The 12,248-nt window shown below is 49.6% G+C and overlaps 1 protein-coding gene across 1 annotated transcript in view; it reads right to left on the reverse strand.

Moving 5' to 3' along the window:
• Positions 1-453: 453 nt before the first annotated feature.
• The window catches only part of LOC144806652 (V-type proton ATPase 116 kDa subunit a 4-like), a 247,625-nt gene continuing 235,830 nt past the window's right edge, over positions 454-12,248 (reverse strand). Inside the window, exon 21 of the mRNA XM_078672994.1 lies at positions 454-1,009. Coding sequence (XP_078529120.1) covers positions 916-1,009 — 94 coding nt within the window. The 3' untranslated portion in view covers positions 454-915. The remainder of the gene's footprint in view (positions 1,010-12,248) is intronic.

A 12,248-nucleotide genomic window follows, 5' to 3' on the forward strand; every position in this document is an offset into this window, starting at 1 on the left:
CCGAAAAAGAGATTGTGCTGTTATGTAGAATATTGTCTAAATAAATACTCAAACTGAAAAGAAATTAGTAAAAGTAGAAACAACTAGTTAATTTTGTAAGTAACAGTAATAAAAAAAACAATGACACAATATATTTTCCATTATTCCATTTTATAGAGAGGTAAGTGTTTCAGGGTTCATTTTGGTAAGGAAGAGTAAAATGTATTTTCCCAACAAGGGAAATCATTACATTGGGTTTGTATTAGAGAATTTGTAATGTAAAGTACAATTTTAGAAACAAATTTCTTCAAAGTGAGTTCACATTAAGTGTTTCTTTAATATGGTATTTCCGATAATTGCAAAGATGTGGCTGGGCAGTGCTATAGAGGGAGGACATGTACATGAGTACACAAGAATGAAATACAAATTCATTTTTTTTAAATCTTCCTCCCACAAAACAAACTGAACTCATAGTTGTACTTACAAGTTGGTTTAATGCTTTTTTGATGTTGTTTCAAGTTAAACAAAGTACAGAAATGTGTAGCCCCATCCATGTCAAGCATCGACAAATTCCACTAGCTCAAAGGCTTGGGGGGTCAAATGATTTGTAAAAGTGGGAGCATCCAAAGTAAAATACAGAATTGATTTGCATCTTAAATGACATATTATCTTGAGTTGCCAATCAAAAGGACACACACATCCCCAGAAATTATCCACTGTTTGCAATGAGTAACTGTCACTTCATGAATGTAATCCCTCAATTCTGCTATGCCATGGATACTAATCATCTCTCTCCTCCTGTTACCCCACCTGGCCCATCAACCTTAGCCTCAAACAAACCTCAAGAGGAAGAGGCCTCCTGTAAAATCACGGGCTCAAATACTTCAAATTACAACATGACGTATGTAGGGGATATTGTCTGAAGCTGCTGTAAGATTATTCATCTTCAGAACCTTCCAGGATTGCTTGAAATGAAAATGGAGCAAACTTGTAACCGGTCCCGACATAGAACTTGTTCTGGAATTCCACCCTGTTGAGGAAAAGAAGAGAAGAAAGTTTAGGAGTGTGGTTGTCTAACAGGCCTCACCTCTAAGGAGGTCGGAAGGAGATTTGATTTTGCTTCCATAATATATTTGCGTTAAGATGGAAAATTTCTCTACATGGTAATCGACGTGTAACCCTGCCCTAATTGGCCACTGTACTGATGTCTGGATTCCCTAATGCTGCTTTTTGTTCTCATAGGCAAACGCAGATCATGTGTGTGTTCCATAACATAGGCCTGTCTCACGGATTGCAGTCTTGTTGGACCAAGAGGGGCACCCAAAGCGCTGCCCTCATGTAAATGTGTAAATGTGTTTGTATTTATATAGCGCACTTCTACCCAGAGGTCTCGTAGCGCTCATAGTGGTGAGAGGCTACTGCCCTCACCAGGAGTTAAGCAGAACGAGTGCAGTGGTGGTAGCATACCCTGTAATGATCAGTAGAATTGACCAGGTCCTTTTTAGGTCTCGCCTGCGTGGGCTGCGCACATGCGCAGTCTCGCTGGTGAGATTTTATGTTTTTTAGGGAGCTTCAGTATCGGGCTTTAAGCCCCGCCCCTTTTTCCCATTGGCCGGCGTACACCGTTTATGCTAAATGGTGGCCAGCCATTGGAAAAGAGCTCCCTGTGACAGGTTCTTTTCTCTTTTTGAGCCGTCCCCTTATCTTTATGGGGCCATGTGTTTCAAACACATGGCCCCATAAAGACAAGCTCCGCCGCGTGTTTTTTTTGCATCTCCCTTACACTTTTGAAAGCGCGATGCAAAATAAGCCGTGGCCGCCTGGTGAGCGCTTCTCTGTAAACGGTGCTCGGCCAGTCCGGTGGCAGTCAGGGACGTCAGAAGAGTTTGAGAGGGCGGAGTTTCTGTGTCTGTGAGCCAGCAATGACCCGTGAGTACATAGAAAAATGCCTAAAAAATGAAAGTATGTCCTCATGTAACGTAACTGGTGCTATGTAAAGCGCTCTGATACCTGATTCGGTTCGGGTCTAGTTCGCGCTATATAAAACTCCGGAAAAAAAGAAAAAAAAACATAGAATGGGGGGGTCTTGCTGAGACTGAGACTTCAATGTCTGGTATACGTGCACGGCGAGAACTGGGTTGCGAGATAAATGTGTGTGGGGCAGTAACGGGCTTCCATTGTGTGAGTCTTCTTCCTCCTTGCCTGTACAGAGGTTTTTGGGCTCTTCAAACTCTGGACTTTCGCCACCTGGTACTCTCTGCTCCCCTGCCTAATTTAACTGGGTTGCGAGTGGGTTTTGAAATAAATGTGTGTGGGGCGGTAACGGGCTTCCGTTGTGTGCGTCTACCTCCTCCTTGCCTGTTCAAAGGGCTTTGGGATCTTCATACTCTAGACCTTGGCTACCCGACACTCTCCGCTCCCCTGCTTAATTTAACTGGTTTGCGAGTGGGTTTTGAAATAAATGTGTGTGGGGCGGTAACGGGCTTCTGTTGTGTGCGTCTTCTTCCTCCTTGCCTTCGCCACGCCACTGGCCTAGTGGGTTCCCAGGGAGCAGCTGTCGGGTCTAGCACTGATCATTTTCCATTAAGCCATGTGACATTTCAGTGTGCATGACACGATATTGCCCCCTGGGGCTACCACCTATCTTCCTCACTATCTTCATCCACTTCCCATCCTTTTTACTGTGCCTGTCGTCTGAGGCTTTGTTGCAGAGTCCAAAAAGATCATCCCTCCAAGGATATAGTAAGTGTTCCCGTTCTCGTTACAGCCCCTCTAGACCACCTCCTACCCGTTAATAAAAAATAAGGGTAAAACATTGTCCCTGAAAGCCCCTACATTCCTCTCTATGTCGCCAACACAATAGAGGCAGGCCTGCTCTCCACCTGACAGCACTCCCCCACCCCCCTCTGGACAAAACTGGCAACGCGGCCGAGCAAGTTCAGTGTCTGAATCCGACATGTTTGTGACCTGGCGAGGACAGTTCCAATTATGGAGCATGTAACCGAAATGTTCACAATTCAAGGGTCGACATATTGAATGTATTCAATTATCTGTATGTAATACATGTTTTGTGCAACTCTTAACTACGGTAAACATTTGATATCGAATCCCTTTGGTGATTCTTAGTGCTTCAACTACTTTAGAGGTAGCTTCTCGTCCTCGATGACAACCTGGTACCCGTCTTGTGCTTGGTTCACTTTGCACACAACAGTAGATAAACAAATGTCTTAAAAGCCATTAAATAGCAAGGACAAGGAACAAAAGGACTTGTGATTCGCATTTGGTATTGAGTCAATTTGTAGCAGATGTAGGAGGCCAGCCCTGGGGGTTACTCGAAAAGCCAGGTCTCCAGCTTCTTGCGAAAGTGAAGACGAGAGGAGGAGGCTCTGATGTGTTGTGGTGAGTCGTTCCAGGCTTTAAGAGCCAGGTACTACAATGCCCTGTCCTCTACTCAGCTTTTATGTATGTTTGGGGTGTGTGGTAGTGAGACATCTGAAGAGATGTCTGAAAGGTTGGTGGAAGTGAATGCGGCTCTTCTGATTGGCAGGTCCAATGTAAATTAAATAGAATACATTTTATAAAGTGCTTGAATGCCCAAGGGCGTCATGGCGCTGGAAGCACAGCAGAGGTATGGTTATGGCATCTAGAGCAGAGGCAATAGATTAAAAAGTCAGGTTTCAAAATTCCTCCTAAAAATGAACATGGAAGAGCTGGTCTTTAAGTTGAGGGGTAGGGCATTCCAATGTTTGGTTAGGTGTGGGTACAGAGTTTAAAGTGTGCACGTTTGTGTATTGGGAGACAGTGGATTTTCTTAATGTGTGCTGTGATGTAGGCTTGGCGTGAGAGGTTAAGGACTAGCCTGGCAATTGTGTTGTTCGAAGGTCTGCAGTCATCTTGTGAGAGGGTTTGTAATCCCTGTGTCCAGAGTATTTTCATCATGTTGTCTGCTAGTGATGAGGTGACCTCCCCCTTCCTAGTCAAGCATCCTCCAACTGGCGTGATCATTTTGACCTTAACTTAAATCTTTGGATTGTTAACTCTCCTTTTCTTTAAACGACCCACACTTTACTTTCCATCCTTTACATGCCTCCTCCCTCTAACCAGTAACAATGGGCTCCTGAGCAGCAGGCTGCCCAGTATAAAATGCTTGAACAGGAGTAGTAAGCGCTTTATAAATGTAAATACAATACAATGCAATACAATACAGACTGCAGGTTAGGGTCCAAATTCAAGGGTCCAAGGACCAGCACAGGCAGGATAATACATAACTTTAGTGGCTCTTTCATGTATTACTATTTATCAGGGGGTGGCTTCGCGACAATTAACATCTTAAACGGTTAGCAAAGTGTGACATTGCTATGCACTGGCGAATCCCAATAGCAGCCTGGAAAGGCGCTGTCTCTAAATGGTGAGCGTCAGAAGAAGAGGCCCTCCAGCAAAAAGAAGTTTGAGGCATTCGTAAGCGCTGCATCTCCACGCAATGGTGGCACTCTTGCACACCTTTAAGCGCACCTCAGAGCAAATCAGGTCCCCCTCACCATCGCCGAGCTACTCACACACACCGCCAAATGCGCTTACCCACAAAACCAGCCATGGAAACCCCGCCATCCTTACTAGACTAACACACATGGCGTAAACAAAAAGGATGTGGTCCGACAGTTAGATTGCCGACTTTGGAGCTGGGAAACCAAGGTTCGAGCCTCGGCGTCGCGTCCACATCCTGTGATTCTGGGCAAATCACTTATTCTCCCCGTGCCTACCAAAACAAAAATTTGCAATGCAATAAGTCTCGCCTTTACGAGAGTTTGAGCTATTGGCATAGTAAATGACAATGCCTTTTATTTATTTGGTTTGAATACATGGACGCGATGCGTAAACACACACTTTGTACTTATAGTCATTGCTTACGTGAAGCAAGGCTGGCAGTAACTGAGCCTTCTTTATGCCGGCTATTAGTACAAAGTATGTGTTTACGGACCACTTACAGGTTTTCAAAACACATAAATGAAAGGCATTGTCATTTACAATGACAATAGCTCAAACTCTCACAAAGGTGAGACCTAATGCATTGCAAATGCTTGTTAGCCTGTGCCATTGGAGTGAGGCCTACAGGCTCACTAATTTTCAAAGTTCTGCTGCTGTACGCTCAACTCATTCTTAGCATACATTGGTTTTATGTGTAGTGCTGTGCAGCGCATGAGTGGTGTATCTGCACGGGCTCTATATGTGTGAGAGAAGGGAACAATACTGGGATAATGCTGTGCTGACCAGTACATGCCTGGTGGGTGCATATGCTAGGTGTATGTTTGCCTATGAGTGATACAATATTTAAAGAATGTAGTGCTGTACAGTGCATGCATGGTAATTGCATTTGATAGATGTATGTGTGCTTATGAGTGGTACAGTACATGACGGATACCATGGTGTACAGTGTGTGTAGGTTAAATACATGCACTGGGTGTATGTGTGAATGTGGATGGTACAAAACATAGCACACTCTGGGTCCCAATTTGGGAGACCCAAGCCTGCATGGTGAAACATGAGGAGGTGGAGAAATCCCCCAGACAGATTCCTGTATTGCTACATTCCTGTAAGCTGGATGGAACACAAGCTAGCAAGGGGAGAGCCATGGCTTTCCCTGTACACTTCAAATAGTGCTCTTTGAGCCAGTGTGGTCATAAAGAAGGGCCCTGGGAACATCTCAAGAAGGAGATGGGGATGTTAAGAGAATTGTAAAGAGTATGGATAGGGCTTCGGCTAGCCTTTTAAAACATATATTTCTGCGGGTGACCTCAAGGTGTTAACTCTTGTCACTCCCATGGCCTGTGCTGTGGGGCTATCAGCTTTGGAGTTGTTCCTGCTGTGACAGGCTGCTTTCAAGAGGAAGAAGAAATTAGGAGAGTAGTTATTTCAAAAGAAGCCAACCCCCCAACATAAACTTCAAGGGCCCAGGCTCTAAATCAAATTTGGTGTCTGGAAATGGACTATAAGAAGGGGAGTTTGAGTCCTGAAACATTGTCATCTACCAAGCTGCTAGATGGCCTGTGTGAGGAATGGAAGCTCTGCAAGACTTCTGACTGTGACCAAGACTGGGGGCCAAGGTCTGCTAGTTCTCTGGTGGGTGAAGGGACATCACCCAGGGAATCCAAGACCACCTTCCCTGGAGTCTTGAGTACCACCACCTGCTTTCTTGCTGAGACGACTGTTTCCTGTGAGGAAGTAGAGAGCATTAAAGAGATGAAGGGCCAGTGGGGAGTCCTGTCGAGTGGACTCTCTTTTCAAGGTGTGAGGAGAGGGCTGCTGCACCCATCAGGTCATTGCCCATGTGCAGAAAGAAGTCAGTGACCCTCGTATGCTAGAGGAGGGCCACCATAAATGTAACTGTATGAATTGCTGCATCAATCGGGCCATTGACCATGTGTAGTGGGCAGAGGCGACCCAGTATCCCTGGAGGGGCCACCGTGAGAAGACTTCTGGGTGGTAAGGGCCATAGCTCATGTGTGGTAGTGGGCTGTCGCTCCATGTGCCAGGACGGAGAGCCGCTGAGGACCACACTATGTCGATCGGGCCGGAGCCTATGTACCGTGAGGATACAGTGACTCTGCATGCCAGAGAGGTTATTGGGATTAGCAAGTTATGTGACATGGTCGAAGTCGTCACCAAGAGTCAGACACTGTGGGAGCCCAAACACCTGCCCAGGATGCAAGATTTGCATCAAGAGCTTCGTATTACCACCTGCCCATCACGGGTGGAACCAAAGACTTACCCTACAGAGAGGAGCCACAGAGAACCTCCTGTCACTGCGGAGTTGCAGCAGCGTGTGAGGACTCTTCGACTGATGAGTACAACCCACTTGGGCTGCGTGCAGCAAACTCACCCAAATTGGCTGTTGCAGCTCCAGCATCTGTGGAAAAATGCACTTAGAAACTCCGGTTGGTCCGATCCTGCGCGGTGCGGGTCCAATTGGCCTTGAGGGAATTTGCTGCTGATTAGCACTGCATGGGGAATAACCACTACTGCTAGAAGCGAAGAGGTAGTGGGACCGGGGGAAAGCCTAATGAAATACCACAGCCCTAACCTCAGTGGTGAATGTCAAATTTTTTCTATTGCATTGGTAACGGTAGAAAGAAAATACTTCTCATTTTTCATAAAAGTGAGTATCTGGCTGAAAAAAGATTTATTGCTGCTGCGTGGATTTTGAGCTGTGAGCCTGTGTTCACTCCCCTCTATCCACAACTACCCCTGAAGAGCCCTGGACTGCTCGACTACATTACTACTGGGTGCAGAAGGGGTACTTGGCCCAGTTGCTCAGAATCTATAGTAATGTGTGCCCTAAGACATGAAAGAAAAAAGTCTCAAACCCCATGGTTGGGCCCAGTAACCCCTGCTTGCACCGTGGCCCTCTGAAAAGGGTTCTGACAATGGGAATATGCATGAAGCAAGTTGGGTTATGGTAGAGTTATATTGCTCTACTGAGAGGATACATTTCTTGTCGAATTATTGGTGATGGTGTGGAATATGTGACCTGAAGTACGATCTAGTGTTGCAATGTATGATTTGGTAAACAAAAATGAATTTCTTTATTTATTTTTTTAGGTTTATATAGCGCAAACTAGACTATACTGCAGATTGCTGTCTGCTAGCTCACATTGCTCCCACAACTATTATTGCCTGTTTGCTTATTATAATTATATCGTAGCGCTATATTGCCAAAGTGCGATTTCATGATCTACAATTGTACTGTGCTGCCTGTATAATTCATTTGTGCCTGATTGTGCCGGTGCCACTGCCATTTTCATCGCGCTTATTAAGACTGTGCCCCAATCCTGTTTCGCTTTTGGCTTGCTGCCATTTTGTTGTTGTTGTGCCTCCCTGCCCAGCTCTCCACCCCGCTCCCGCCTCCCAGCTGCTCCTCCCTCCCACTGATAGTTTAGGCTCCGCTCCCCCGTTGTAGCGCTGTGACCGTCCTGATCTCATCAGAAGCGGTCGCTCCTCACGCTGCTCCCTGCTCCGCCTGCCTGTGGTATCGTAGCGCTATACTGCAGATTGCTGTCTGCTAGCTCACATTGCTCCCACAACTATTATTGACTGTTTTCTTATTATAATTATATCGTAGCGCTATATTGCCAAAGTGCGCTTTCACGATCTACAATTGTACTGTGCTGCCTGTAATATTCATTTGTGCCTGATTGTGCCGGTCCCACTGCCATTTTCATCGCGCTTATTCAGATTGTCCCCCAATCCTGTTTCGCTTTTGGCTTGCTGCCATTTTGTTGTTGTTGTTGTGCCTCCCTGCCCAGCTCTCCACCCCGCTCCCGCCTCCCAGCTGCTCCTCCCTCGCTCCGCCCCCCTTCACTATCCACTTATGACAGATGCACTTTCGCGCAGCGTTCACACGCAGCAGACGCGCCCAATGCGCGCCGAAGGTGCGCCAAAGGTAAGCCCGTCTATGCCCGTCCGCGCCTGGACCGCGCCCAGCGCCAGATCCCCTGACCCCCGCACCATCCTCCCCACCCGCTTCACGTACGATGCCGCAACCCTCTCAGCCCTTAACCCCGGCCGCATACCTCAATGCTACCAAGCTGCCCCAGGACACACCCATGGACCCTTCACCTGCCACCCCTGCAAGTTCGACTGCATCAGGACCCACACCAAATACACAAACTCCAAACAGAGCTCCGACTCTAACCACCTAAAGTGCATCCTGCTCAACACCCGCTCGATCCACAAACACTCCATTGAACTCTGGAACCTACTCGACACTACATCACCGGACGTCGCCTTCTTTACAGAAACATGGATGAACGCCTCATCAGCACCCGACATCGCCATAGCCATCCCGGACGCCTACAAGATCATCCGAAAAGATCGCACCAACCAAACTGGAGGAGGCATCGCCATCGTCCATAAAAACACCATCCGCATCACGACCAGTTCCGACGAAAACCTCGCTACCGCCGAACACCTTCACTTCCAGATCCACACCAACCCCAAAACCACACTCAGAGGCACCCTCATCTACAGACCTCCAGGACCCCGCACACAATTCAGCGAAGACATCACTGACTTCATCAGCCCACATGCCCTCCCCTCCGAGGACTACATTCTACTGGGAGACCTCAACTTCCACCTGGAAAAGAAAAACGACAGCAACACCACCACCCTTCTGGACAACCTGGCCAATCTCAGACTCAAACAACTTGTTGACACCCCCACTCACCTGGCAGGACACACGCTCGACCCTATCTTTACTTCCAGCAAGCACATCTCCTTCGATCACACCACAGCTCTCCATTGACCGGACCACAGCTGCGTTCACTTCAACTACAAAAAGACCATGACCCACAACCCCCCACAACCTATTCCTCGAAGAAATTGGAACAAAATCACCACCGACCAGCTCTTCTCATCGCTTCACCAAAACCCCCCTACCAAATCATCGGACCCAAACCAAGCAGCCACCAACCTCACACAATGGATTACAAGCAAGGTAGCAAAAAAGCCCCCTGGTTCAACGATGACCTTAAGAAATCCAGGAAATTCTGTCGTACTCTCGAGAAAGTCTGGAGAAAAAACCCAACCACTGACAACCTGGCCACCTTCAAGAACGCCACCCGCAAACACCATCAACTGATCCGATCCACCAAGAAATCAGCACTCAAGGATCGACTCGACAACAACGCCCAAAACAGCAAGGAACTATTCAACATCGTCAAAGAATTTACCAACCCCACCGCCGGCACCAACGACATCACCCCCTCCCAAGACCTCTGCGACTCTCTATCCTCATTCTTCCACAACAAAATCGCCGAAATACACAACAGCTTTGAAAACCAGTCCGAAGACCAGTCCACTCCACCCACCTCCGAACCAAAACCGCACTCTAACCAATCAATCAATCAATCAAGGACATTTATAGAGCGCACTACTTACCCGTAGGGTCTCAAGGCGCTGGGGGGGGGGGGGGTGCCGCTACTGCTCGAACAGCCATGTCTTCAGCTTCTTCCTGAAGGAGAGGTGGTCCTGGGTCAGGCGCAGGTCGGTCGGGAGGGAGTTCCAGGTCTTGGCGGCCAGGTAGGAGAAGGACCTTCCTCCTGTAGTCGCTCTTCGGACGCGGGGGACGGCGGCGAGGGCGTGGTTGGCTGATCGGAGGTGGCGTTTGGGAGCGTAGAAGTTGACTCGGTTGTTGAGGTAGCTCGGGCCCTGGTCGTGTAGGGCTTTGTGTGCGTGGGTGAGGAGGCGGAAGGTGATTCTTTTGTTGACGGGGAGCCAATGCAGGTCTCTCAGATGTCCGGAGATGTGGCTGGTTCGTGGGATGTCGAGGATGAGTCTGGCTGAGGCGTTCTGGATCCGCTGGAGTCTCTTCTGGAGCTTGGCGGTGGTACCGGCGTAGAGGGCGTTGCCGTAGTCCAGTCGACTGGTGACGAGGGCCTGGGTGACGGTCTTCCTGGTCTCGGTGGGGATCCACCAGAAGATCTTCCGTAGCATGCGTAGGATGTTGAAGCACGCCGAGGAGACGTTGTTGACTTGTCTGGTCATGGAGAGGGAGGAGTCCAGGATGAAGCCCAGGTTTCGTGCGTGGTCTGTTGGTTTGGGTGCGGTGCCCAGGGCGGGAGGCCACCAGGAGTCGTCCCAGGCGGAGGGTGAGGAGCCCAGGATGAGGACCTCCGTCTTGTCCGAGTTCAGTTTCAGGCGGCTGGTCGTCATCCACTCGGCTACCTCTTTCATCCCTTCGTGTAGGTTGGCTCTGGCGGCGGCGGGGTCGTTGGTCAGGGAGAGGATCAGCTGGGTGTCGTCGGCGTAGGAGATTATGCTGAGGTTGTGTTGTCGTGCGATGGCCGCGAGGGGGCTCATGTAGACGTTGAAGAGGGTGGGGCTCAGCGAGGATCCTTGAGGGACGCCGCAGATGACTTCGGTGGCCTCTGACTTGTACGGTGGTAGGCGGACTCTCTGTGTTCTTCCGTCGAGGAAGGAGATGATCCATTCCAGAGCCTTCTCCTGGATTCCGACGTTGCTGAGGCGCTGTACTAGGGTGCGGTGGCAGACAGTGTCGAATGCCGCGGAGAGGTCTAGGAGGATGAGGGCCGCTGTTTCTCCTTTGTCCATCAGGGCTCGGATGTCATCGGTGGCGGCGATGAGGGCGGTCTCGGTGCTGTGGTTGGCCCGGAAGCCAGACTGTGAGGGGTCGAGGGATCCATTCGTCTCCAGGAAGGCGGCCAGCTGCTTGTTGACGGTCTTCTCGATGACTTTGGCTGGAAACGGGAGGAGCGAGATGGGGCGGTAATTCTTGAGTTCGGTGGGGTCCGCTGTGGGTTTCTTGAGTAGAGCGCTGAGTTCGGCGTGCTTCCAGCTCTCAGGGAAGGTGGCGGTGTCGAAGGATGTGTTGATGATGTCTCGCAGGTGGGGTGCGATGACAGCGTCGGCCTTGTTGAAGACGTGGTGAGGGCAGGGGTCGGTCGGCGAACCGGAGTGGATGGAGTTCATCGTGCGGATGGTGTCTTCGGTGCTGATCGGAGTCCAGGCGTGGAGGGTGGTGGTGGGGGGTGGTTCTTCGGTCTTGGTGTGCGTTGGTTGGTTGTTGAAGCTGTTGTGTATGTCCGTGATCTTGTTGTGGAAGTATGAGGCGAGGGAGTTGCAGAGGTCTTGCGATGGGGTGATGTCGTTGTTTCCTGCGCTGGGGTTGGAAAGCTCTTTCACGATGTTGAAGAGTTCCTTGCAGTTGTGTGCGTTGTTGTCCAGCCGGTCCTTGAATGCAGTTTTCTTGGCGGCGTGGATCAGCTGGTGGTGCTTCCGGGTGGCAAGCTTGAAGGTGGTCATGTTGTCCGGTGTTGGTTCCCTTCTCCAGGCTTTCTCGAGGGCTCGGCAGTTCTTCTTGGAGCTCTTGAGTTCGTCGGTGAACCATGGGGCTTTCTTGCTGCCTGGTCTGCTGGGCGGGATCCTCAGCGGGGCGAGCTCGTCTGCGCAGTTGCTGATCCACTTTGTGAGGTTGACGGCGGCCTGGCTGGGGTTCGCTGAGCTGGCAGGCGGGTGCTGGCTCAGTGAGGTGGCGAGCTGGTCGGCTGTGATCTTGTTCCAGCTTCTGCGGGCAGCCTGTTGCTGGTAGTGGTGGGTCGTCGTTCTTTTGAAGGTGAAGTGGACGCAGCTGTGGTCCGTCCATTGAAGCTCTGTGGCGTGGCTGAAGTCGATGTCTGTGCTGGATGAGAAGACTGCGTCGAGTGTGTGTCCGGCGAGGTGGGTGGGGGTGGACACCAGTTGCTTGAGTCCAAGAT

This window comes from Lissotriton helveticus, chromosome 1_1, assembly GCF_964261635.1.
Source record: "Lissotriton helveticus chromosome 1_1, aLisHel1.1, whole genome shotgun sequence".
Classification (NCBI taxonomy): domain Eukaryota; kingdom Metazoa; phylum Chordata; class Amphibia; order Caudata; family Salamandridae; genus Lissotriton; species Lissotriton helveticus.